This window comes from Ambystoma mexicanum, chromosome 10 (genome assembly GCF_040938575.1).
Source record: "Ambystoma mexicanum isolate Mex_15411 chromosome 10, UKY_AmexF1_1, whole genome shotgun sequence".
NCBI classification, from domain to species: domain Eukaryota; kingdom Metazoa; phylum Chordata; class Amphibia; order Caudata; family Ambystomatidae; genus Ambystoma; species Ambystoma mexicanum.
This window is the reverse complement of record NC_090932.1, coordinates 260,823,478-260,851,408: the sequence shown is the minus strand read 5'-3', so window position 1 is coordinate 260,851,408 and position 27,931 is coordinate 260,823,478. Positions and strand designations below refer to the sequence as shown.

Sequence of the window (27,931 nt, the reverse complement as noted above, 5' to 3'; positions counted from 1 at the left end):
GTAATATCTGTCATGCCCAAATCTCTCATCCTCTTTCCAGGTACTTCTCTAACTTTCATCTTCAAGGTGATAACCTTCTTTTTTGGCGTGCCATAGAATGTCTCTCTCTCTCTGTCACCAATAGACCAGAATCACCTTCCTGTTCTATACTCATACTACTATTCCCCTACTCCAACCATAAATCTCCTTCGCCTACGAAGGTTTCACCCTTCTCTTTACTGCACGATTCTCCCTCCTCACCGCACGCCATTGCCTCCTCTTTCCTGGTCTCTACCGTTGTACTCTCCTCAACTTCATCTTGAGGAAAAGATGTTTCACAGGGTCTTCTGCTCTTTTCCTGTCAGCTCTACCAAGGACTGATCCTGGCCTGTGACAGCCTAGCTGTCACTGTTGCCTGCCCAAATGTCACAGCACATATTACTCCCACTCCGGTAGAAAAGCAGTGCTTTTTTTTTATTGTTTGGCGTTCTTGGATACTCAAGAACATGATCCTTTCAACTTCATGATAGAATTCCAGGAATTCATGTGCAAATATACATTCCAACTATATTTTTCAGACCAGGAAATACTCAATGCAAGTATTACAGGACTGGAAATTGCTTCCACTTTTACAGTATATTGTACTAATCCAGAAGTCATCACAATGGAGATAAAGGTGTATGTTGAAATCTCACAATTAGACCCCCAACAAAAGTGAAGTTTCACATGTAAAGACAAGGGAGAGAAACGACAAAAGCAATCACAGGAAAGCACAATTACTAGTGAAACATGTTGTAAAATAGTTCCGCATTTTGAGATTGTGAACCTACCAGTTAGGATCAGAGAGAGAGTAAACCGAAGCCTCCAGGCACCAGGCTGAACCTGTTTTGGGTCAGAAAGGTTTCAAATATAGTTTATTCTATAGGGAAAATAGAGCTCCTACAGAATGTGTTGTAAGCCCAGTGGGTCTTCCCTTGTACTAATGGCAAATATACCACAAGCTGAATGCCAATGGCACATGTTCAGTTACCAGGAAAGGGAAGCAGCAAGGTACAATGGTAGCCCAGCGATGAAGGTCTGCTAAGCCTGGGGATCCTCCAGTTACCAGACCTCAGCCATCTGCAACTCGCAACATGAGAGGACCCAAAGAGCAATTGGTCAATGGTAGCTGAGGGGCTTTTGGAGGCTTGTAATCGAGCTGTGCCCAACAGGACACAGGAAGGGAACGCCAATCTAGGTTCCCTCTGGTTTAGGAGAAAGCGAAAATCTTAAGATTGAAGCAAGGCCCTTTCAGAGCCAGCTTTGGTCATAAGTCTGGACACAAAATAGAGAGCCCCCAAAGAACATGTAGTCATTGTGAAAGAAAGGGTAATGAGAGTTCTATCGGGACACCTGGGCCAGTTGGTGGTGAAAGCACTGGATTGGATGATGGGGCCCAGTGGTCCTCTCCTATTCATTGCAGCTCTGCAGGCCTAGAACATAAGCAGGAAGACCAACAACTTTTAATCAGCCTTATCATGGCAGCCGCCTGATTCCGACATGGGCTCCCTGATTCCATATTAGTATATTGTGTCCCATGCTCCCCTGCCTCTGGTTTCCCTGTATACACATTGCTTCCCCTTTGGGGAGAGCCATCTCTAAAATACAGAAGACAGCACACTATATTAACAGCAAGACAGTTAATTCTTTATTTTGGAATAATAAAATAATTTTAAATTCCATAAAATATCGATGCTACAAACTAACATTTTAAATTCATCTCAAGATTAAAAAAACATGCAAAAAATTATAAATTAGAATTGCCTCATGGTTAAAAAGTAATATCTACCGCAAGAAATAATCATTTGGAATCACAAATCATTAATTACAAATTTCTAACTGCTCAGACTAATCGACTTATCATCTAAAACACAAACTAATTACCTTGAATAAATCTGCAAAGAGAGCTTTCTTTATTCACAAAATCAGAAACCACAGATAATTTTCAACAAAGCCTTAGCCTCAACCTCTTTGTGCTCCTAGCAAATGCAGTCCTAAAAGACAAATCCCTGAATTCAATATAAACTCTCAGCATAGTGACCGCACCTCACTCAGACATCATCGCCATCAAACTCTGCAAAGAGTGAATACAGAAATGCATCCCCATGCAGGAGGCAAACCAGCCTTTTCAAAGAAAGGATTGGGCCTCATTACGACCCTGGCGCTAAGTGGTTAACGGCGTCGTAAAAGGCTGCGGCGCCGTTAAACACTTAGCGCCTTACTACGAGGTCCTTTTGCGGGACCCGACCTGAACGACTGGTCTGGACCGGCCGTTAAAGTAGGGACCCGCAAAGGGACCTCGCAGGCAATTATGGTACCACAATTTGCGGTACCGTAATTGCCGCCTTCCCCATTCCCATTGAGCCCTATGGAGCAAGAATGGGAATGGGGAAGGGCCATGGGGAAATGGGGAAATACCGCCCCGCCAACCTTGGAATGGGGCGGTATTTCCCTATTTCCCCATGGCAGACTTGTTACAACACCGGCACCAACCATGGTGCTAATAGCGCCATGGTTTAGCGCCGGTGTTGTAATGAGGGCCATTGTCTAAACCATCCACAAATGAGCCATTGACAAAGCCGTACTCAAAAAGGGAAAGCTTTTGCCAAACATCATCAAAAACTATACGCACATTTTCAACTGGACCGCCATAAACATGTTTACAAAACAATAGCTTCTTAATTACAAACATTAAGATGCACACAAACATCTCACCCCATTACCATCTGCCTTTCTCCCTAGCCATGGAATGGAAAGAGATATACAGTATCACGGATGATGCCACCGAGTATACTAGACATATGCACCGACCTGAGGAAGGGAAACAACTTGATGAGGGGAATGGAAACCAAGAGCTCATTGGAAGCCCTAAATACCTATGGGACAGTCGACTAAGGAGAAAAAGAAGAAAAAAAAAACTTTCGAGAGAAGATAGCTGTGTTCACAGTTCTGGTTTGAGTTGGGATTAGGGAGGGATTTGGGGAGAACGGTGGGGGCTGGGGGAGACAGTCGTAAGTATTATGTGAACATCTTGAACATGTTGATGTATATAAGAGTCTAAATCACATGACAAATTAACAAACAAAATAAAATGTAAAAAAGGATGATGCCACCGAAGCAGCTGTTTTAGGAATCTAATGCCTCCTTATTACTTATGAGTTGGGAACACTAGAAGGTTGGAACGACTGCGTCTGATTAGTACTTCTGGGTGTACCCTGCTGTTTTTGCTGGTGCCTCTTAGGACAGTGCCCCACTGTCCCGAACTGTGACTGCAAAAAGGAGGTTGGAGACCCTGCACAGTCGGGCTAGATACTATGGAAAGAACGAGAGTTGAAACGCTCTATTAATGAGTCAGACACTTGTTTATTGGAGTCCTGGAACAAGTGTTTTTATTCATTTAGTCGATATGTTTTCAACACTCAGGGGTCATTTTCAAGGCAATGAGAAATTGAGGGGACGGGTTTAAGTCCTGGTGTGTGTTCGAGGAAGGAGCCTCATTTACTGGTTCATTGGGTATCAGTGAAGACATCTTTTCACTCAAGTCTCAGGAGGATAGCTCAGTGGCAACGTTCTTGCCTTGGAAGCAAGACGACACAGAGCAACACAGGTTCCATACTCTGGTCCAGTTTAGAAACCTCTGGGTATATCCAGTTGATCAGAATGCATCCCTCAAGCTGATATTTGGAAAAATACATTTCAATGAAAGTAAAGAATACCTTTGTGAAGATTGCAGATGCCTGGGGGTATTACAGATACACAACATTTCTACTCCACATCCTCTAGGCGCTATTCCACTGGACATACTTCTCACCCATTTTATTACCAAGGCAAACCACATGTAACACAGATAGAAATAAAAAGCACGAGTCAAGCATCGCCTAAATGTGTTTCAATTCAAGGGGGTTGCTGTAGAAGTCTGGGCACTGTCTTGCTGACTTAACCATTCAGCACAGCCATTTCTGATATCGGATTGGCCAGCTCCGTTTCTGCAGCATAGCAATATCTGTCATTCTGGAAATCCTTCAAGAACAACGATAATTGATTGAGACCTGACACGTCTTCCATACGCATTTTAATAACATTGAGAGATATTTGCTTCACAAAAGATGAGAAGATGTTCAAAGGGGCAGGAATTCTAGCCATCTTCCTTGAATACATGGAATGTGGGGACTATTCCAGCTATTCCCCTATTTCTGGGTAGACAAACGCTTCCGGATTCAGTTGGAAAGGCTGGATTCCATACGTATCTTGTCCAAATCCCAGCAGCGCATATGGATCTGATAATGTTTCCTGTTTAAAAAGAAAAAAAAAACATAGGTGTATAAGAATTGCAGATATTACACCAAAGATCAGAATTTACAACGAAGAGAGTTGCACTTCTCCTGCAGCAATCAGCAACACGGGATGTCAAAGGGTTAATTTATAATGTCTATTCCTCTGCTGTCTTCTCTGTGAACCCAGGACCATTGAGGGACCATCAGGAGAGAGGGCTTGATGATAAGCCAAACACATGTCTCTGGGCACTTGGGCTTGTGCAGTGTGTTTCTCCTGTCATTTGTAGATTGCAAATGGTTCCCAGAGATAAAGATGCCAGCTGAATTGCCCTCTGATCCTCCCAGAGACAACGGAGAATCAGAGCTGTAGACACAGATCAATGCCATCATCTTCATGAAAGTATGGTACAGTAACTACACATTGCTTGCAGGGAACAGCTACCGTTAGCAATTATGTGCTGCTGGGCCCCATGCATGTCATTTTAAACTTTAGCAAAAAGGAGTGCAAAAGTAAAGAGTAAAATCAGCCAAATTGCATTTGCCCTTTCCCTTTACGCTCCGTTTTGTAAAGAAGGTAAATGAGACCTGCAAACTATGCTTAGAACAATGCATTTACAATAGATTATTATGGGGTACGCTTACCTTTAGCATGTGATTGATTTTACGCTTGCATGAATACTGGAACTGGAGAGAACAAGGATGACTGAGGAGGGTGAGCTGACACATCTGGCCCAAGTAGGATAGGCAGACATATATGTAGGTTGTGGTTCTAAACCTTCCAGACATCACCTCTTTGTTTTTGCTTTGTCACCCCGAGTGGGACGGGTATGCCCAGACATGGGTATCGTGCCTGCTGGGCCTAGAGACCCAAACTACCCCTCATTGATGAAGCCTGATAAGGCCGAAACATGTCTGGGGATGCTTGTGCTCTCATGCAGAAGGGATGTGAGCTAGCAGTTCGGGCTGGACTGCCCCTTTTGGGGTGGGACCAAGCCTGATTTGCATATGGTCTTTCCCCCCTCTTGAAATGGCTTGGCAGCCGAAGAACGATGGTCTGGAGTGTTGCCCAGAGCAATGCCAGAGGTTAAGATTCAATCTAAGCCTTCTGGCCATCACGTCTTTGTTTTTGGGTTGTAGTGGGCATCAACCTTACTTGAAAAATCTCACCAACCCTAAAATCAGATGTGTTTTCGCTCTGAACTGAGCTGACTCCTTATCACTCATGGGAAATGTGAAGGGATTGGACTATGTGGTGAGATCCATGTGTAAAATGTGTGAGGAGGAGGATGAAAATCTTTAACATTTTCTCAGTCTGTCCAGCATATGTTCAATTAAGCTCAATATGCATCGTTCACTGCTACCAAATGAAGGCCTCTTAGATCATTTGAATGCCGCAATTTCCTTCCTTTTGAAGGACTTCGATATGAACATCACCAAATCACCTGCACATTTAATTTTTGGGAGCTAGAGACAAAGCACCAGCAAGATTGATGGTCGTTGATCTCTGGGCTTTCAGGTTTTTTATCTGCCAGGGGCTGCATGTGATCAAGTTTAATGCTCCATGATCTTCCTCTACCAGGGAGTATCATTCAGTTAGTCATTTGTCAGTGGCTTTGAAAACTGATATTGGACATCTTTGAGTATGTTTTTTAATTTGTTATTGTTGATTGTATTGTTTCCTATGCATATATTCTGTACCATAGATCATTGTACTTTTTTCCAATTTGAGTGTATTTTGTATGTGAGGTGCTATGTTATCTTTCTGTTATGAAAGGCTTAATCAGCCAAAAGTGTAATAATAAAATCAAAAAATCCAGCCACTGGGGCTTTTTTTGTTCTTGGTTCACAAGAAGGATTTAATCTCTTTCTCTTGGGAATGTATCCGAATGCTAAACTTTACTCATTATAGATTCACCATTGGTCTTTGTGTCTCAACACTTTGGAGCATTGTTAGGAAAGATGTTCTTTTTGCAAATGTCCCTCCATAATTTTCTATGGAACCTCATTCTTTTTGCGTTGTTGTCAAACTGACCTGAGCCTTCAGCTTCAATTCCCTTGCCTTTTGCTCATTTGTTATGGGGAAACTGACTAGTCCTTCAGACTGTCAGTAATAGCCTTGTTCCCTTTTGAATTCTTGTATTTTTACATTGCACACAGCACATTACAGTGCGATTTTTTACACCTGGGTACTTTTATATGTGCCTGAAGACAAACTGGTAGCAGAAGTAACATTTGTACCGATGTCCTTTATTGCTTTATGTGCACATTTGTGTTTATCACCTATCGCTACGAAACATGGCTAGTACCTTAAAATGGCTGTGCCACAAGATTTTCACTTGTTCTTTGGCCATATTGTAGTTTGGCATTCTTATTGGTTTCCTAGGTCAGGAAATCCCATATAGGTTCATGCACTTACCTGTGAAAGCTGCTTCTTTTGTGGGCTCTGAGCCTTTGTGTGTGTGTGCCACAGGAAGGGGTCTGAGACTGTCTAGACTCGGTCTACATCCCTGGTGCCAGAAAACATCCACTGGCATGGATGTGAAACCAGTAGTTTTCCCTGATTGGATGACTTCTGGCCATTTAATGGCACAGATCCTCTCCATTGGTGGGCTTGGATGTGCTTTCAGGTCGATTTTTGGGTAAGAGGATGACTCTTGTAACCATTCTTCAGATCTATGTTGGATTCAAGAATCCTTTGAAGAAGAGCAGCCCATTGAGGATTTGAGGACGACTTCTGCAGTGGACCAACATCCCCTGCAGTGATTGGCCCGGTGAAGGACTGTTCTCCGAAGACCCTTGTCAATGGCTCAGCCCTTGGACTAGTGGGACCAGCTAGTCTCAATATTCTCTGGAGGTAGCATGCCCAGAAAACCTTCAGAAGTGTTTCTGGCCTGCCATTTGGACGTACCAGCTCCTTCATGGGCTATCCTGCCACAATCGTCCCCATTCTGAGTTCAAGCTCAGAACATGAGTGGTCATCAGCTTGTGCCATAAGTCACCATAAGCATTTTCAGCTTCCTATCAGCAAGGGAACCTTTCCTGGAGCTGCTTCCTTGGCCACAACTGGTACAACGCATGTCATCGCCTGCAAATGTCGACTGGGCTTGCATCTTGCAGTTGCATCCGACTGGAAGAGCACTCGAACCTGCCATCTCTGGACACCTCTCTCCCCAAAAAAGGATGGAAGACCATGCTCCCAGTGAACTCCAGATGATACGTTTTTACTCCTGGGAAAACATAGTCAGGCGAGTAAGTAAGCATACCTGTGCCTGTCCCCCTGTCCTCCGTAGGAAAACAATGGGTGCAAAGCCCATTGTCTCCTATTTCCCTCTTCCTTACCTTTGGTCATCGAACCTGGTTGAAGTATTCTGGCCCTGGGTTAGCATTGTGTCTAGAAGAGAGAGTAGAACTTACCTATCTTCTGACAAATTGTTGCCGAACTTTGAAATAGTATGGAACTCTTTTGAATTACCATCACAAGCCCATTGAATCCCTGTACAGAATACCTTCTTTAGAGAAACCATGTTTTGGAAACTGTGCGTATTGGGCACCAGGACCCATAAATTGTATGGACTGAACTGGACTTGTACTTGCCACTGGCTCTCATAATTTTATGATGATTGACTAAGGAACTCCTCACCATAATACACCTTTTGCAAAGCTCCACAAAGGTAAGCTTCAGCAGAGACTCCCATAATATATTAATGATCAAGTAGGGACACTAAATGGCTACGCTCCAACGACCAGCACGACTAACAAATATGCATCTATGTACCTAACTTCTGAAGCTCTCCTGCACTTGCCTGTCCCTTTGTACCTGTCCTCCTACTGTATTGTTTCCTACGTCATGTATTCACCTCACCAGGTCTATTGAATGTGTAATATATGCTTGTACCTTACTGTATCTTCTCTCTATGTAACTAAGCTTTTAAATATTCCTTTATACTTTGTTGTGCCCAATTACCTTAGGGCTTGGTGTGCCCTACAAATTAATAAACAAACTAACAAACTAACAAACTAACTAACCTAACATATGTCCCATATTCTTGTCCATGTGGGACCGGGTCGACATCAGTGGCCACTACTTCTTGACCTGAACTCAGAGGAGGGCACCCTCTTCGCATTATTATGACATTGCTGGGAACTTAGGTATGGTCCTGTAATACTATTATGTTGCACTTTGGAGAGATTTGATGTATATCTATAGATCTTCCATTTTCTGACTGAGTATTATTGTTCATAGGCAGCAAAATAAATCAGACCACGTAGAGTGTCATCCCATACACCTGTAGCAAGCTAAGAGGATCGACTAATCCCATTCTTGGAGACACCGAATGTTCAAAATGTTTAGATATATGACAGACTCTAATTCCGATCTTGTCCATAGTATAGGTTTAATTGCCGATCTCCCAAGCAACTAAGAATGGAGGAGCGTCATCCACGAATATCTTCTCCTTATCTCTATCAATTGAATGTAATGACTAGGGATGGGACATGATAGATACAGTGTATAGTTTGCGGTATATATTATCAACTAGTACTTAAGAGCTAATGAACTCTATTCTCCACACTCTATGTGAAATGTAGATCATGGGTAAGGTTAATGAAAGACATACAGTGGGAACTTATGCCCCTGATGAAGGGGCGGTTGTCCCGAAACACGTAGAGTAGAAGCAATTCTATGTAAAATACATGAATCAGAAAAATATTGATGAATTGATTTGAATATGATTTGAACATACATGTGTATATTTGATGCTATTTTTATTTTCTATTTTTTCCATTAACATTCTTTTGTATAAAACTGCATGACTGGCCTTATTTCTTAATTTGTTGATATTAGTATTTCATAACCATTGTTTGTTAAACAAACACATTAGGTGTGCAGGGGATGCGAGTGTTCCACGACCAGTGGACATCGGTTTCTTTATCATTGTAACTCTACATCCCAGTGACATGGCTGCTACCTTCGCCCCCACATCCTCTTACATCCATAAGATCATATTGAATTGATTTCCCAAAAACACTGGACTGCACCTATATACTGATTCTGTCTCATAATTTTACCTACAGCTATGTACTTACCTGTTTCAACTGGTTAGTTACTTAGTTATGTACTGTGCATTAACCTACTGGTGAATGTATATATATGTGGGCTCAGAGGCAACGAGTTTGTCTTGGAAGCAAGACAGCGCATAGCAACACAGGTTCAAATCCCAATCTTGCGCTTACAAACCGGTGTCCAGTATTAAGCGCGTTATAAAAGAACAATTATAATTATAGTAATTATATGGTTTTGTGTGATAATACTACCTGATAGTTTCATTTCTTAGAGTGTTCTAAAAGCCTAAATAAATTACTGTATTTTTATAACATAGTGTCTGAGCTCAATTATTGTGTTATTCTGTGAGAACGCATTAGGGCCCCTGACCACGCTTACACTCTCATGAGACTAAGCCTTGACTGCTCTCCACCCTATCTTGAATGGGTTTTGGCTACACTCTCAGAGTCTCCTTGTTCATCATAACTACGGTGACCTCCTGCCCAGTAGGGTTGATTTTAGAAAGCCATGTTAGCAGTAATCTATGGGCAGTCTGGTCTTTAGGGAAGACTGTGTGGGCCTTGAGTGTACCGAAGTGCATTCGCACTGGATTTTGAGATATATTTGATTGGCTATGTATGGGAGGACAGGTCTTTAGGACCCCCGTCCCCCACATTGCCCACCCAAGTGAGGCTCATGAATCGTCGGCAGCCCCCCATGCACCTGGGCCCGGGAGGCAGGGTGGCTGCTGATCGACACGTGAGGTTGCACGGCCCGTAGTATAGCATAACATAGACACCATTTTGTAACACGTAAAGACTCAATTTTAAGTGTACAGAACCCAGGCCTCAGCAGAAGAGCCTGCGTACAAAAGCTGCAGCTCAGCCCCCACTCGACCATGCACACAGAGTCTTGAACTTCCCCACCAGCCTCCACCCCATGGCAGATCCGCTGAAAGCCTGTTCTCATGAGCAACTAGACACGAACAAGTAACAGAACAAACACTGAATCATTTACCTTCTGCAGTACATCATTGCCCTAGAAGTGACCGGACTTGTAGTTGGGGTCTGAGAAAGAACAAAAGCATACCCCGACCCTGCGCCTAACCCCCGCACTGGTGATACATGGTGTTCATAACCCCCAGCCCAGTTCCCCCAGATGAAATACTAAAGCATGGGTTTAAAACTCTCGAGTTTCGCAGTCTTATCCATGCTGCTAAAATGTGTGTTAAAAAGTGGTAAAACGTATAATGCCAGTAACTCGTATTGAAGCAAGATGACCCCCGCCCGCCCCAAGACTTCCTGTGCTCTAATGTTTAATGTATGATCACTTGAAAATCCACTTTGTGCCAACTAATGTTTGCTGCTATTGTAAAAAGGGTCATTGAAAAAGCAATATATAAAATGCTTGTGTATGATGTGATAAAACATGATTGCATTGCATGTAGGACATCTAGGGCATTGAGACAGATTTTCTATAATCAAAATGTTAGATTAACACATTGCTTTCTTATTCCCAAGTACATAACCCAACCTGACACTACCTCACGTTTGTTATATGTCCACCTCTCTCATCAATTGCAAGTATAAGACCGACTAATGATATGTACTGTATGTGCCAACCGAAAACTTCCATTGTTGTGAACCTAGCAATGTAAGCATATGTAAACGGCAGAAAAGGTGTAATTTTCCTAATGCTCCCAGCTTTAGCATCTGTCCCCTCTAACAGTATTTGTGCACCCCCGTGAATAGAGAATCGCACAAAGTTACAAGGCCATCTCCCCCTCCTCCCGCCAAGGCCCGCCGGGTCTCGCTGGTGTTCAAGCAGCACAGCCTCACCTCCCCACATTCCTGCTGGACCTGCTTCAAGTATTTACCTCCCCCATGTCAGAGACCGCCATACAACCACTGTGTTCTGCCATGGCCAGGCCAAATGAATTACAAGCTACCTTTCTCTAAATCCCACCACCTTTGAGGTGCCAGCTAGGTGCCCCTTCTGACCTAATAGTATTCCAGTTCACCTGAAATCCAACAGACCACAAAGACAGTTATCCGTCCTTGTGCAAACATCCCCCAGAACCATCATTTACTGACGAAGGCGGCTTGACCCGTGCCCCCTGTTAAGACACCTGGACCCATGAGACTGGACCCCTTTGTAAATGACACCTTTACGATGATGTATGAAGGAGGCCTCTATTGCATACTGTTCTCCTGTGTCCCCACCCAGGTATCAGATCGATATGTTAGAAGTTTTACATAACAACCTGGCATAAAGGAGTGTGATGAATGTGCATGAATGGCCAGAAGGGCACGTTTCTAGAGCCAAAGTGGTGAATCTCTGTTGACAGCCAGTGCCCTGGAGCTCCACCCCGACAAGCCCAGCTTACCCAAGCTCTTCGTGATGCCACCACGTGGATCCCCGCCAATCATGGAGCACTGAGCACATATACTACATAGTAGCTAGACATCGCCATCCAATCCCCAAGACTATGTGGCCCCTATAGCTTAGCTCATGCATGACGTGTTTTTGTAATATAACCAACTGTCTTTTCTATTGTCAGACAGAGCACTCTCGGAGTTTGCAGAGTCCTTTACATGCCCTATATTGATTTAGATAAAAACCTTTTAACTTCACCCGCACTTGGCCGTGGTCTCATTCCCTCCTGGGGTGTGTCCATTATTGCCTCTCATAAAGGGGGGTTACTGCCCTATTGGGGGACGCTTACTTTCAGTGGTGACCCCGGCATGATTCGTCGTTATTTTCCCCTTTTGGCACGAGACGTCCCCAGCCGCAGTGGAGACACACGGTGCGCCCGCTCAAGAGAGCTGCCAGCCTACGGCAACTGGTACGCTTAGACGTGTGCACGCAGTAGGGCGAAAGGGTTAGGGTCCCACTCCAAAAAACCCTTAGTACCGCTCGCCAGAGCCGGGGGCAGCCATTGAGTGTGAGGCAGCGGCTCCTGGACGGACCAAGTCCAGAGAGTCTCGATCAAGACGGGCATGTGAGTATTAAGTACGAGTGACAATAAAAGGAGAGGTATAGAGACCTGAGTGTACGAGGTCAAGTGAGACGAGGAGTGGATTTTCCTTAGGCGTAAATCGACTGGTACTTCAATTCATTAATACTATTCTCTTTCTCTGCATATGGCCATTAGGCTAATAAGGTAAAAAAAGGAAGATGGGAACCTAGCTCTGCGAAGGGGTAGAAGGCGGCGCCGCATAGTGCTATCTTGACTAATACTGGGACTAAGTGAAACAGTGGAAAATAGAAATAAAGGTGTCTGAGAAGTTAGAGACACGGTGTATAGGTTAGAAAACGCTTTTCTCTTTCTTGTTATTCTGGGTGAATTAATAGCAGGGAATATCCTATTAAAATTAAAGGTCGAAGTGAAGAATTGGGTGGGGGACAGAGGGTCTTTTCTTTTAAAGAAAAGTTACAGGGCAAGGAAAAGGAGGGTCTTTGTTCTGTGTTGTACGTTAAATGTTTGTTGCATGTCTATTATGTGTTGAATATGCTATGTTTTTTCCATTTAAAAAAATTGCACTGCAAAGTAATAATGTCGAAATAATGGTAACAGGGATTTCTGTGAAATGGTCATTGTAAGTGTGATCCGGTAAGGTGCAAGACAGAGATATTGTGTAAAAGTATTTTAGTATTTAAGAATTGGTAGTGCTAACACACATACGCGTGCGCACGTGAACCACAGTGATAGTCACAAGTAACACAGGAGGGTGAACGACTAGAGAACAGCATGGGGTTGAAACACCCCTGGCCCATTTTTGTAAAAACCTACCTGGCTATGCAGAACACATAACCAAGTACCATGACCAGTGGGTCATGGAATTAAAGGGAGAAGGGCTACCCCAGGTATGGCCTCAAGGAGGGTCGTTTGATAAAAGTGGCCTGGACATGGTAGCCACATGTATATTCATGAAGTACAGGGGAAAACGATTCCATAATAGAAGAGAAATACTCGATCTTTGGAGGCTATTTGAAGAGGTGCCCCCACTCAAAAAGAAAGACATGACACCAGAGCAGCCCATCATTACCACCACTCCCCTGGCAACAAACGAGAGTGAAGGTGAGGGTAGGGGGAAAGAAGGGTCAATAGAGGTAACGCAGTTGTACCCCCTCCTAAATAAGCCAGTGCCCGCCGAAGGGTATAGTGATCCTGTGTATGTGCCAACACTTACCCCTGCAGCCGCTCCACGTCCCACAGCACCGCCACCATACGAGTGCCGCCGAATGAGCGGGCAGGTAAGTACTCCCACAGTGGACATCAAAAAATTCTGAAGATTTAGACTCCCGACTCTCAATGGCCCGGAGCGAGCTATCTAGAATGCGAAATATATGTGAACAAGGTTGGACAAGCATGTCAAGAGCAGAGCAAACAACACAGACACAAGCACATGACAGGTCCTCCGAGGAGAGGTGGAAAAAGGGGGAAATACTATTCCGAATACAGGAAGAACCAACTAGAATAATTGAATTGGAACCACAAGAACTTGGAGAAAACACAGGGGAGGAAGGAATGGCCACTGGGGGAATGGAAGAGCTATGGTGTGATATAGAGGACGTTGAGCTGGAATCTGGAAGACTGGGAGTAACAGCAGGAGGAAGGTCGGGAAGGTTTGATGAGACACCCCTGGGGAGGGCCATGGAAGAAGAGTGGACAGGGAGGCTAAGAAACAGGATGGGAAGAATCGCCACGTTAGGGAGAAAAGGATTGAAGGTGAGTACTGGAAAAGGAATCAAAAGTAAACTACAGCTTCCATTGATACACAGAGGAGGTGGGAGGCCAAATTACATACCCTGGGCTCAGATGGATAAGGCAAACTTGTTAAAATTATTGCCCCCGCTGTTGGGAGGAGCAAGTAAGTGGATATACGCATTTGAGAAGCATACATCAGGGGTGCCGTTAGCAGTAGGTGATGTCAAAAGTGTGTTGGTATCAGCAGTGGGTGACCAGGCAGACCGGGTCTAGGCAAAGGCTGGTTTTCCGGGAATAACATTAGATTGTGACCGTCATGATGGAGCCTCCTTCAATACAGTACGCGCAAGAGTATGGGATGCGTTGAGAGAGACATTTCCAGACATCGTTGATTTACAGTCAGTGATGCAGTGTACCATGAATGATGGGGAAGATGCTATGGATTTCATTCTACGGGTGCAGGAGATGTGGAGAGCGGAAACGAGTACGGCCTGGGATCAATCAACATCCCTATTTTACTTTATAATAAAGAGAGGGCTCCCAAAAGAAGTTCAGAAAGCACTCGATGAAATAGCTGGGATTGAAGTGAAGGGCTGACCTGAAATTCAAAGTATAATAGTTCACCACTGCAAAAGAATCAAAGAAAGGGAGAAGGAGATTGCACAGAGAAGGTTGGCAGACGAAGCAAAGTTAATACAGACGAAACTGGTGAAGGTCGCCGCAGCTGTAGCAGCATTCCTTACAGATAGGGACGCAGAGGAGGAGGAGGGATCAGTAGTGATACAAGGAAGGATGGCAGCAAATAGGGCTCGCAATGGGCAGTCACAGTGGAATGGACAGGAGCAGTACCGAGGACCGCAGTGGCAAGTGCGGAGCCCCCGAGGAGGAAGAGGTGGGTACAGAGGGCGAAGAGGGGGTGGTCTAGGACATGGAGGGAATGGTGGGTATGGGGGACAAGGGCCTAGAGGAGGACAAGGGAATTGTTGGAACTGTGGGAGGTGGGGACACTTCTCACGAGAATGCAGAAGCAGGCCAAACAATAATTACCAAGACGACCAGCCCTATGGTCACCCGCATCCTGGAAGCCCATAAAGGTTACCAATGGGAGGGGGGCAGGGACAGCAAGAACAAAGGTGCCCAGAACAACATAGGGAACACCCACATAATGTCCAACAGCACCCACAATGCCACAAACACATACCATGCACACAGGGAAACCCCTTCGCCACAACAGCAAATGGTCCACCTGCACTATATGGGGGAGTGGCGGTGGTATCAGGAAAAGTTTTCAGCCAAGGGGGGGACCACGAGGCATCCAGCATAGGACAGCCCACAGAGAGCACTTGCGTGTCCAGTACTATCGACAACCATCGATGCAGTAGAGGAACCATTGATAGGGGCAGCGGTAGGGAACAAACAATTCATTTTTATGGTGGATTCGGGAGCCGAAAAATCATGCCTACATGATGGCAGGTTTCCGTATCTAATCGTCAATTGGAGACGCTGGGGTTCTCTGGGGCAGTGGTCGAAGTTCCTTACAAAGAAGAATTGGATGTAACAGTAGGGGGTAAAACAGTGAGAGCACCCCTATTGTACTATGAACAATCCCAGATTAACTTATTGGGAAGGGATCTCCTCAGTAAGCTCAACATGACCATATCCTTTACAGAGAGAGGAATAGTTTTCTCAACACCAGGGTTTTGCCCTATGCGAGTCATGCTGGTAGTGCACGTGCGAGCAACAGCACCAGAAGTGTGCGGCATACCAGTAGACCCAGATATGTTCATCCAGTGGTTAAAAACATTGGCACGGGTGGTCCCAGAGTTGAAGCGCCTAGAATGGAGGGTGCCTGCAGAATTTGTTTTCCGCCCAATAGCACGCCCGGAGATAGTCCCTGGAACAGTGATGACATTAGACTTACATGCGGTTCAAGTCTCAGACCAAAGAATAGCAGTCATTGCAATGGACATACACGGATGTGAATGGCGCACAGTGTTGTGCATCAATGCCAACATTGCACTGCAAGATTTATCAGATGACGACCTCTTCACCGATTCAGATAGTGATGGTGAAATAATAATGGAAATAGCAATCCCCTGTGATATCATGATACAGACAAGACAAGTGCCAGTGCAACTAATGGCGGTGGTGGGAGCACCACCGTCATTCTTTGTTGATGACATGCAATCAGTGCCGGGTGACCTGTGGACCACAGGCCCCCATGATGTGGGACTATTGCATGGGGTGACACCAGTTAAGATAAAACTCAAACCAGGAGCTATACTGCCCAGAGTACCCCCTGTCCCCGGAAGCTGAAGAAGGGATAAAAGAAACAATTAGTGCATTATTAGCACAGGGAATAGTAGTGCCCTCAAACTCACCATGTAATACCTGTATCTACCCCATTAAAAAAGCAAAGGGAGGGGCGTGGAGGATGATCCAAGATCTACGCCCACTCAATGACGTCATCCTAAAAGAATTCCCATTGGTCCCCAATCCTGCATCCATCATATGCAGCATCCCAAAAGATGTGTCTCACTTCACAGTGGTAGATTTGAAAAACGCAGTCTTCTCACTACAACTTGCAGAAGAGTGCAGATATCTAATAGCATTTACATTGGGAAGAAAAAGGTATGAACATTGCAGACTACCCCAGGGGTACTGCGAAAGCCCAAGTATGTTCAACAGAATTCTACATGAAGATCTAACGAATGTGACAACAGACAGCACAATTATTCAGTACGTAGATGATTTGCTGATCTGCGGAAAAAATGAGGAGGAGTGTAGGAAAGATTCTATCACTCTCTTGACATTGTTGGCCCATAAAGGTTACAAGGTGGATAAAGGAAAATTGCAATATTGCCAGCGAGAAGGGTTGTACCTGGGACAGCTCATTTCAAAAGAGGGTAAAAGAATCATACCAGACAGGGTGGCTGCCATCGCAGCAGTAGAGAGACCAAAAACAGTGAAGGAAATGCAACATTTTCTCGGGATGTGTAACTACTGTTGAGCATGGATATTAGATTATGCAGCATATACGAGACCATTACTGCAGGGACTTAAGGAAGCTCAAAAAGAAAACACAGAAATACAATGGTCAGCAGAACTAGATGATGCTTTCACATCACTCAAAGAACTAATTTCAAGCGCCCCAGTACTCGCGAACCCAGATTATGAACGCGAGTTCTATCTGTTTTCGCACTGCAAGGGGTCCCTCATGACAGCAGTACTGACACAAAAGACATCATTGGGACACAAGCCCTTAGCCTACTACAGTGGCACACTGGATGCAGTAATGCAAGGACACTTCGCTTGCAAGCAATCTCTCGCAGCCGCAGCGTTCGCCATCGAGAAAAGTGCAACAATAGTGATGGGATTTTCCGTGACATTGTGGAACACTCCTTATTCGCAATCCTGGAAAGATCAAAAAGCACACTCACAACACAAAGAGCCACAGCATATGAGATAAACCTGTCCAGCGCAAACATACACATAGTGAGATGCAAGACAGTGAACCCTGCCAGATTCATTACAGAACCGTGCTCAGCGGAGGACAAGCAAGCACACGAGTGTGCAACATACAGGGGTGAGGAGGGAGAAACCACCATGGTGAGCGAAAACGCACTGAATGAGAGAAAATTATTCTTCATAGATGGGTCAGCATCAATAAATTCTGAGACAGGCGAAAAACTTGTGGGAATAGCTGTTGTAAGGTTAGAACAAGGTGAGTACGAAGTGTTAATACAACATCGCCTACCCGCCCATTACTCAGCACAATCTGCAGAATTCATAGCACTCATTGAAGCATTGCATGCAGCTAGGAGGTGTGCGGTTACAATATACATGGATTCAGCTTACATGACTACTTCAGTGCACGGGGGCTTGGCAAGATGGGAACGGAGAGGGTTCCACATGGCAGATGGGTCACCTGTACAGCACGCGGAACTTCTAAAAGAACTGATAGAGGCATTAAAAGACCTCACCATGGTAGCTATAGTGAAGTGCCAGGCCCATACAAGCAATACAGATGTCATCTCTTTGGGAAACGCGGCAGCGGACGCTGCTACCAAGGAAGCTTCTTACTTAATGAAAGAAAGAACAGGTGAGTAACTGATACAGAAACATGTAGAAGAGGACCTCCCAGATAGCTATAATGCCATGTCCGTGTCACAAATAATAGAGCTACAAGACGGGGCATCGAAAGAGGAAAAGGAACTCTGGGAAAAAAGGGGGTGTAGCCAATCATCAACAGACCTTCTATTGTGCCAGCTCAGCACAGGTAAGTTAGTGATGCCAATCAAATTATTAGAAATAGCATTTCAACAACTGCACTTTCCAGCACACAATGCAAAACAACATATTGCTGCAGAGATTCAGGAGAATTGGTTTGTCCCAGGTTTGCAGGAGCAACTTTCAAAAATGGCAATGGAATGTACAACGTGCCAAATATACAATTCAGGAACGACACTAAGGACATTACGAGGAACAATACCAAAACCAACAGGCCCCTTCAGAGAGCTGCATATTGATTATGCAGACATGGGAGAGAGGTGCAATGGGTCCAGTTACATGATAGTAGTGATTTGTCCATTTTCACGATGGCTTGAGGCAGGACCTTGTGCACATCCGGATGCCAAATGTGCTGCAAAGGTATTCCCGTGCTGGGGAATTTGTGACATAATTCGCTCAGATAATGGCACTCATTTTGTCAATGATCTCTTCAAAGAAGTAACAGCCTTGTTAGGTATCAAACACAAACTATGCTCGATTTATCACCCACAAAGTAATGGCGTAGTTGAGAAAATCAACGGCCTCCTTAAAGGGAGATTGTCGAAATTATGTTTCTCACTCAAGAAAAATTGGGTGCACTGTCTGCCTTTGGCCTTGTTCGAGCTGAGAAACCAGCCCATCAAGGACCACCATCTGTCACCACACGAAATTGTAACAGGAAGGCGCATGCACACGGCACACTCCCCACTCCGCAGACATTCAGATGCCCATAGAAGCGCCACAGTACTGGGTGAAGAGTTCAATGAGTACTTAACAAAACTCACAAAAGCAGCCCGTATGATAGCAAAACAGCTTGCACAACTGTTCATAAATGAGGAAGGAAGCGAGGAAATAACGCTCCCAGAAGAAAACCCACAGGGTCAGTTGATTCCAGGGGAGATGGTGTATGTAAGGAGTTTCTTGTGTAGGAGGAATGCCCCAAGATTTCATGGCCCATACGAAGTAGTATATTGCACGCCAACGGCAGTGAAGGTAAAGGGCCAGAGATATTGGATACATTTAACAGACATGCGAAAGGCCTTCGATAGTGTCAGACAAGCACAGAATGAAGAAGTGCAAGACACAGAGGCAGTGTCACAATAAATACAGAACACATATGTATCTGCATTCTATCGTTAGATAGAGGTATACGTTAAAAAGAAAGAACTGAAGTAAAATGACTTTGTAACATGTAAAATGTATATCATTTTCAAAATATGACATGAAGATCTCTCTCTTTCTCTCTCTCTCTCTCTCTCCTTAATGAAAATAACATACAAACATTTTGAGGATGCTTAATGCACTTTTATGTTTTAATGTATAGGAGAAACCATGGCAATGAATGGGCAGCCCGCACCGATTAATGTTAGGGCAGATAGAAATGTCAACGAAAATTTTGACTTGCGTAGATATTTGTATGAATGTGGTCTGTTTGTGTGCACAATCATATTCTTTACAATGATGTTTGGTCTCATTTTTTATTGGGCTATTACATTCATATCTATCAAGATGAATGGGGGGAACCGAAGCAACATGGGGAATAGAACAATGATGGTTAAAGAAAGGGCCTATTTAATCTGCAATGGCTTCCAACTCATATGGGGTTATGACACTCACCCTGATCATGCACAGCACCCATATGACACCACCAATAGGCTGACCCCACGCCCAACTTCCCAGTACAATGCCTCTGAATATAGTGTGTATGGGTTAAATGATCATAATCCTTCTGTTTTATCATGGTTCTACGACACCACCGCCACCTTTCCCACGCCAACAGTCAATCCAGCCACAAAACATGAATCCTCCACCAGTAGAAAGGAAGAAAATGAAGAGATGACTGAAAGATTTCTGGCCTTATATGATGAGTGGGAAAAAGGGGGGGCACAATATTGCAAGCAGCAAGGAATTTGAAAGGCTACATCAAAAGCAGCAGAAGGAGGAGGGCGGTTGGAAGGAAACAAATATGACGAGTATTCTAGCCTGGGGCCAGACACAATAGAAGACCCTAGACACCCACACTAATCAAATAAATGGTATTCAGATATCAGCTCCACTGCAAAGCAAACAACAAATGAGAGCTGTTATGTATGCTCCTTGATCGTCCACGCCTCAGGCACACCTAAGGTACTACTGCCTCAAGAATTGACTCTTGCAGATGCCCAGTGTCTCCTTCATCTCACCTTATGTAGAATTAAGAAGACCTTCCAGGCACACACAGGTTCTTTTGAAATGCTGCAAAACGAGAAAATGTGCTACTCGAGAGCCAAAGGAGTGATATGTTTGAAAGAACCTTTTTTAGTGATTAAAGGAACATTGTTTTCAGAATATAAGTGAAAACATGAAGTAATAACATGCAAAGCAGAAGCACTACGAGGATTGCCAGAAGACAAACTGCAATGGATCGAGAAAACCTGCACACCAGTTTGGACAAAACAAATCACAAAGCTGACGTGGGTGACAGCCATAGAAAAACCATTCAAATTGCAAAAAGAAATCACATACTAACTATGTTTCCATGGCGAGGGGAAAAACAACATGGGCACAAATAAGAACTGCAACAGAACGCTCATTATCCCAGATATGAAGAAAGGGACAGCAGCCCTTATGGACACTTACTGGGTCTGCGGGAAACAGGCATATTTGCACCTCCCACAATCTTGGAGGGGCACATGTTCTCTGGCGACGCTGCACTCTTCCCTGATGGTGATTCCGGAGAGTCACATCGAAGCAGGGAAAGGACTGCAAGCCGCCCGTCGCCCGGAAAATCCACAACCAACAGAAGAACAACCAATGTATGCCCTGTCCGTGGAAAGCGCACAAGGTGTAATATCAAGAAAACAGAGACCGTCCAACTACATATCCAAAGCCTCCTCAGAACTGTTGGCGCAAATTCCTGACAAGTATCGACTATTCAACTCTGCTGAAACATTCTTTGCCTCTCTCGTCCCGAGTGGCCAATTGCGAGCCAAAGCAAAATGGCTGCAAATAAAGCGCTGGGAGCTGATCCAATAGGCCAATGACACTGAAGAAGGGTTCAACGTGATCAAGGTGGAGCTAAGGGCCCTCAGGCTAATGACAATGCAGAACAGGTATGTCCTAGACCTATTAACGGCGATGGATGGAGGAGTTTGCTGAAAAATCGGGAGCGCGTGCTGCACATTCGTGCCTTCTGCAGACGCGGATAACAGAACACTATCACACGTTATCACAGCAGTGCACAATTTGGGGGAGCAGATGAAGAAAGAAGGTGGTGTGGATCCGAGCTTGTGGTTCGACAACATTTTTTCCTGGGTACCATTCTGGCTGGGTTTGACTGTCAAAATGCTGATACCCATCGTTGTATTTTTACGCCTCATTTTTTGGCTGTGCCAGCTGGGTCTTCGGTGCTGCGCAAACGAAGCCCCTAATGGTGCAATGATGATTGTGACAATGGGCAACGCAAGAGGAGCAGCACAGATCATGCAGGAGGCACAAGTACAAACAGGTGAGGACCCTGAACCCAAGTACAGAATCGTGGCATTATACTATGATGGGGACATAGTGGATAGGTTATATCACACGACAATAAGAGTCTCTGGAACGAGAATGGTATAAGGAGGTATGGGTGGACCTGGAGGGGGACGGGGATGTATATATGTGCCCTGCACACCGGATGAGTATGCTAGGAGGGGGGAAAGTCTCTGAGGGGTGTGTAGAGCCTGCATGCCAATAAAGGGGACACCGGCGTGGGATGAAGCAGTTGCTAATGAAAAGGAACGTCAGAGGTTAGGAGAGTTACAGTATTCGTTATTTATGTAATGAAAGGGGGGAAATGTATGGGAGGACAGGTCTTTAGGACCTCCCTCCCCCACATTGCCCACCCACGTGAGGCTCATGACTCGTCGTCTGCCCCCCATGCACCTGGGCCCGGGAGGCAGAGTGGCTGCGGATCGACACGTGAGGCTGCACGGCCCATAGTATAGCATAACATAGACACCATTTTGTAACACGCAAAGACTCCATTTTAAGTGTACTGAACCCAGGCCTCAGCAGAAGAGCCTGCGTACAAAAGCTGCAGCTCAGCCCCCACTTGACCGCGCACACAGAGTCCTGAACTTCCCCCCCAGCCTCCACCCCATGGCAGATCCGCTGAAAGCCTGTTCTCACGAGCAACTATACGCGAACAAGTAACAGAACAAACACTGTATCATTTACCTTCTGCAGTACATCATTGCCCTAGAAGTGACCGGACTTGTAGTTGGGGTCTGAGAAAGAACAAAAGCTATCCCTATCAAGCATACCCCGACCCTGCGCCTAACCACCACACTGGTGATATATGGTGTCCATGACCCCCAGCCCAGTTCCCCCAGATACAATACTAAGCCATGGGTGTAAAACTTTCGAGTTTCACAGTCTTATCCATGCTGCTAGGATGTGTGTTAAAAAGTGTTAAAAAGTATATTGCCAGTTACTCGTATCGAAGCGAGATGACCCCCAACCTCCCCAAGACTCCTGTGCTTTAATGTTTAATGTATGATCACTCGAAAATCCACTTTGTGCCAAGTAATGTTTGCTGCTATTGTAAAAAGGGTAATTTAAAAAGCAATATATAAAATGCTTGTGTATGATGTGATAAAACATGATTGCATTGCATGTAGGCCATCTAGGGCATTGAGCCAGTTTTTCTATAATCAAAATGTTAGATTAACACATTGCTTTCTTGTTCCCAAGTACATAACCCAACCTGACACTACCTCACGTTTGTTATACGTCCACCTCTCTCATCAATTGCAAGTATAAGACCGACTAATGTACTGTATGTGCCAACGGAAAACCTCCATTGTTGTGAACCTAGCAATGTAAGCATATGTAAACTGCAGAAAAGGTGTAATTTTCCTAATGCTCCCAGCTTTAGCATCTGTCCCCTCTAACAGTATTTGTGCAGCCCCGTGAATAGAGAATCGGACAAAGTTACAAGGCCATCTTACCCTCCTCCCACCAAGGCACACCGGGGCTCGCTGGTGTTCGAGCAGCACAGCCTCACCTCCCCACATTCCTGCTGGACCCGCTTCAAGTATTTACCTCCCCCATGTCAGAGACCGCCATACAACCACTGTGTTCCGCCATGGCCAGGCCAAATGAATTACAAGCTACCTGGTCCTAAATCCCACCGCCTTTGAGGTGCCAGCTAGGTGCCCCCTCTGACCTAATAGTATTCCAGTTCACCCCAAATCCAACAGACCACAAAGACAGTTATCCGTCCCTGTGCTAACATCCCCCAGAGCCATCATTTACTGATGAAGGCGGCTTGACCCGTGCCCCCTGTTAAGACACCTGGACCCATGAGACTGGACCCCTTTGTAAATGACACCTTTACAATGATGTATGAAGGAGGCCTCTATTGCATACTGTTCTCCTGTGTCCCCACCCAGGTATCAGATTGATGTGTTTGAAGTTTTACATAACAACCTGGCATAAAGGAGTGTGATGAATTTGTATGAATGCCAGAAGGGCACGTTTCTAGAACCAAAGTGATGAATCTCATTTGACAGCCAACGCCCTGGAGCTCCACACCGATGAGCCCAGCTGACCCACGCTCTTCGTGATGCCACTACGTGGATCCCTGCCAATCATGGAGCACTGAGCACATATACTACATAGTAGTTAGACATCGCCATCCAATCCCCAAGACTATGTGGCCCCTATAGCTTAGCTCATGCATAACGTGTTTTTGTAATATAACCGACTGTCTTTGCTATTGTCAGACAGAGCGCTCTCGGAGTTTGCAGAGTCCTTTGCATGCCCTATATTGATTTAGATAAAAACCTTTTAACTTCACCCACACTTGGTCGTGGTCTCATTCCCTCCCGAGGTGTGTCCATTATTGCCTCTCATAAAGGGGGGTTACTGCCCTATTGGGGGACGCTTACTTTCAGCTAGATGCAAGGTGTGTTCTACGTTTCCTTTCTACGCATTCATTCACTTCTTAAAGCCCTTCAGGCTGTGACTTTTGATTGTGTAGATAAAGTCCTCTTGAGTTTGCTCTCCGTCAATGTGCTTATGCTGGTGGTCATCACTTCAGCTTGATAGTTGGGGAAACTGGGTAAACGTCTGATTTTGCCCCATAATTTACGTTTCCCTTTATTTAATCAAAGGTACTGCCTCACTTCCACTTCATATTTCAGCTTAATCAGGATATTACTCCATGTCTATGGTTGTGAGTGGTGGGCTCTTGACACACCCACTGTGCGAGGAGAGAATTTTGAAAAGGTCGAGGGACAGATGGATACATTATGCATAGCTACAGCTCCACTCTCGACCCAAAATCGCACAGGTGAGAAGCGTTACTCACTAAGGCAGCCATACTGCCCATATCCCAGACAGGTAGAGCAGAATATGAACACAATGTGAACTAAAGATGGCGAGAATAAACAAACTCACAGTGAAACAGCACATATGCATCCACTAGACATGAAGCACATATGCATTCAATGTGAAGAAAATGCATAGGTCAAATGTGCATTTATACATGAAGAATACTAACACAAGCAACATATATGCCAAATGCAACATAAACAACATGTGAATGTAGCTTATTAACATAGAAACGCAGCAGTGATGGGCAGCCATATTTTCCAAAATGGAAGCTCCATCCCGCGTCTAAGTAAATGAAAGACCTCAAGGTTTCATGAGAATTCTAAATGCTCAAATAAAAAAAGTAGATTCTCGTAGAGCTCAGACAGCAGCTTGTGGCTTAAGCCAAGGGTACTTTGAAATTAGGGAGGGTCTGAGCACTGCAGACAAGGCAAGAAATAGTGATTTCCAAGACTTTAGAAGAAAACTCCCAGTTTAATTACAACTTGGAAAAGGACAAGTAACTATTGTAATCCAGGTGCAGAGTAATTATAAGCCCAAAGAGACCATAGAGAATGGAGCAAGAGAGTCCCCAGTGGTAGAGAAAACAATAACACTCACACTAATATTAGCTCAAATCCCAATAAATGCAACATTGAATAATTCCAAACATGGTCTCATCACACGTAAGCCATAATTGGAGAACACTGTTTATTCATTAACAACGAATACAAATAGAAGACCTGCCTTACTCCTTACTTATGTTCCCAGACATGAGACGCAAGGCCAACTACAAAGACAATCCCTCTAGCTCATGGCATTGGAATATGGGATTGTATATTGATATCCCTACTAACCAATCCCCGCACCTCGTAGGTTTTGATACAATATGATGTCAGAGGGGATGCAAGTTCCCCTTAAAACATGTTGTTTCTGATGAGATTGTTGACAGCCATGACATTTTATGCTTGTATGCTGTCCCTGCTTTATTTTGGATGTTAATAAAGCTGAGTTTGCCTTGCAGTTTGTCTACTTCCATTACTTATGGGGTCATTCCGACCCTGGCGGTAGGGGGTTAACGCCACCGGTAAGGATGCCGGTGCCGTTAACCCCCTACCACCCTATAACGAGGTCCCTTAGCGGGTCCCACCAGGACCGGCTGGATTTACCAGCTTCTCTTAGCGGGACCCATTAAGGGACCATGGAGCTAATAACAGGCCCGTTGCGGGCCCGTTATCAGCTCCTTCCCCATTCTCATTGAGCCCTATGTGGGCTCAAATGGGAATGGGGTATTGGGAATGGTTTTCGAAATGGGGGCTTACCGGGTCTTACCGGGTACTAAAGTCCCCATTCTGACACCACGGACCGGAGTTTGGAGGCAGCCATGGTGCTAATAGCACCATGGCTGCCTCCAAACTCGGAATGACCCCCTTAGTCTAGGTTTTTCTGGTTCCTCATCCTCTGTGTAATATTGAGGTTTCACAGGTTGTCTTACCAGATGGTAACAGAGGATGATTTGCTAGGGCAGTCGGATTGTCGAGGTGTCCCTGCCATGGCACGAAGACTACGAGCTGACCTGTGGAGAGCGGTATCACGCGTGAACAGAGAGAGGTCGAAAGGAACTACTTGGAGAAAATTCCTCTCCGGTCCCGACAGGATGCCCCATAGGGCGCAGGGCAGCTAGATTCGATACCAAAGACCCTCAGCTGACCCACGCATGTAAGTATTGCATTGGCATGGCAAAACAAGGAGAGGGGGTAGTGTTTGTATATTGGGGAAATTGCAATGAAGTGAAAATATTGAAGATGATGAGATAGCTTCTGGAAAGGTCAGGAAACACTTTGCAGTACACCTCATAATGAGGTAATAATGATGAGAGATAGCTTCTGACAAGGTCAGGAAAGACTGTTTAGTACACCTCATTACATGGTAATAATAATAAGAGATGGATACCTCACCAGGAGTTGGGAAGACGACCATAGTGTATTTATTTGTGTAGAGATTTCTAGCACCAGCCTTATGTTGTAGGGTAGTTTAGACTTTGTGAAAACGTTCAGTACTTGGTCCCTTTCTATTCTCCTTTTATACTTCTTTCCTCACCCCTATAATCTCTTCTTTTGGACTATCTCACCACTTCTATGCAGATGACACTCAGCTCTTTTTTTCAATTCTCCTCCTTCACACCTGACATTCACTCCACTCTCTCAACTTGGCTGTCTGCCATCAAATCCTGGATGACATCCCACTTTCTCACTTTGAATGCCGGAAAGGCTGAAGTCTTATTCTTTCCTGCAAACACTCTCCCACCACAGTCTCCTACCCCATTCATAGCCTTTCCTCCTTCTAGCCTATCCACCTCCCCTACTGCCTGTAATCTTGTTCTCTACTTTGATTCTTACCTTTCCTTTGCTCACCATATCTCTCTCACAACCCATGCCTGTCGATTTCACATCTACAACATTCAGAGAGTCCGCCCCTTCCTTACTTTCCACACCTCAAAACTTCTCATCTCGTTGTTAATCTTTTCTCGAATTTTCTATTGTTCTGTCACCTTCTTTGGTCTTCCTCACTCGTGTCTTGCACCTCTTAAATCTATCTATCATTCGGTTATTCGCTCACTTTATGTTCTCTCTTACCATGACTCAATCTCTTCTTCTCTTGCTTCACTTGGTTGGTTGTCTTTCCACTCTCAGCTCAAATACAATTTTCTTAGCCTTTGTGTTCAAATCACTCTATGGACTGGCCCCTAACTATCTTGCATCTCTCTTTTCATTCTACTCTCCCTCTCATTTTCTCCGCTCCTCGGATCTCTTTAGACTGACTGTTCCCCATCCTCCTTGCGCTCAATCCCGCTTTCGCTCTTTTCAGCTCCTGGCCCCTCTTCACTGGAACTTGATCCCTCTGTCCCTTGACTCTATCACTTCTTACTCCTTATTCTGTTCCTTCCTAAAAATTCACCTGCTTCAGTATCCTGATTGAGTGTTACCTGCTGTACCTGATCCATGTTTTGCTCCACTGTTCTTATGTACCGTTGATCTCGTATGTAAAGCACTTTGGATAAAGGCGCTATATGAAGAAAAATAAAAATACAAAATATACATTGTGGAGGATGTGAAGTTGTGTTGTGGACCAAAGGGTGTGGTCCAGTGCAGGAGCAGTGAAGTGGGGCTGCTCGGGAGTAAAAGGTGTTTGTGGTGGCGCTCAGGAACTTTTGGTGACGCGGAAGGCCGAGATGTAGAAGTGTTGGGAATTAGGAAAATATTGTTGGGGGAAAAGTGTGAA

General features: G+C 44.8%; 1 protein-coding gene across 2 annotated transcripts in view; it reads right to left on the bottom strand.

Annotated features, from left to right (window-relative positions):
• Positions 1-1,643: 1,643 nt before the first annotated feature.
• LOC138491338 (natural cytotoxicity triggering receptor 3-like) overlaps positions 1,644-27,931 on the bottom strand; it is a 358,708-nt gene continuing 332,420 nt past the window's right edge. For both annotated transcript variants that reach the window (XM_069617817.1, XM_069617818.1), the window contains one exon: positions 1,644-4,308. In XM_069617817.1, coding sequence (XP_069473918.1) covers positions 4,198-4,308 — 111 coding nt within the window. In that variant the 3' untranslated portion in view covers positions 1,644-4,197. The remainder of the gene's footprint in view (positions 4,309-27,931) is intronic.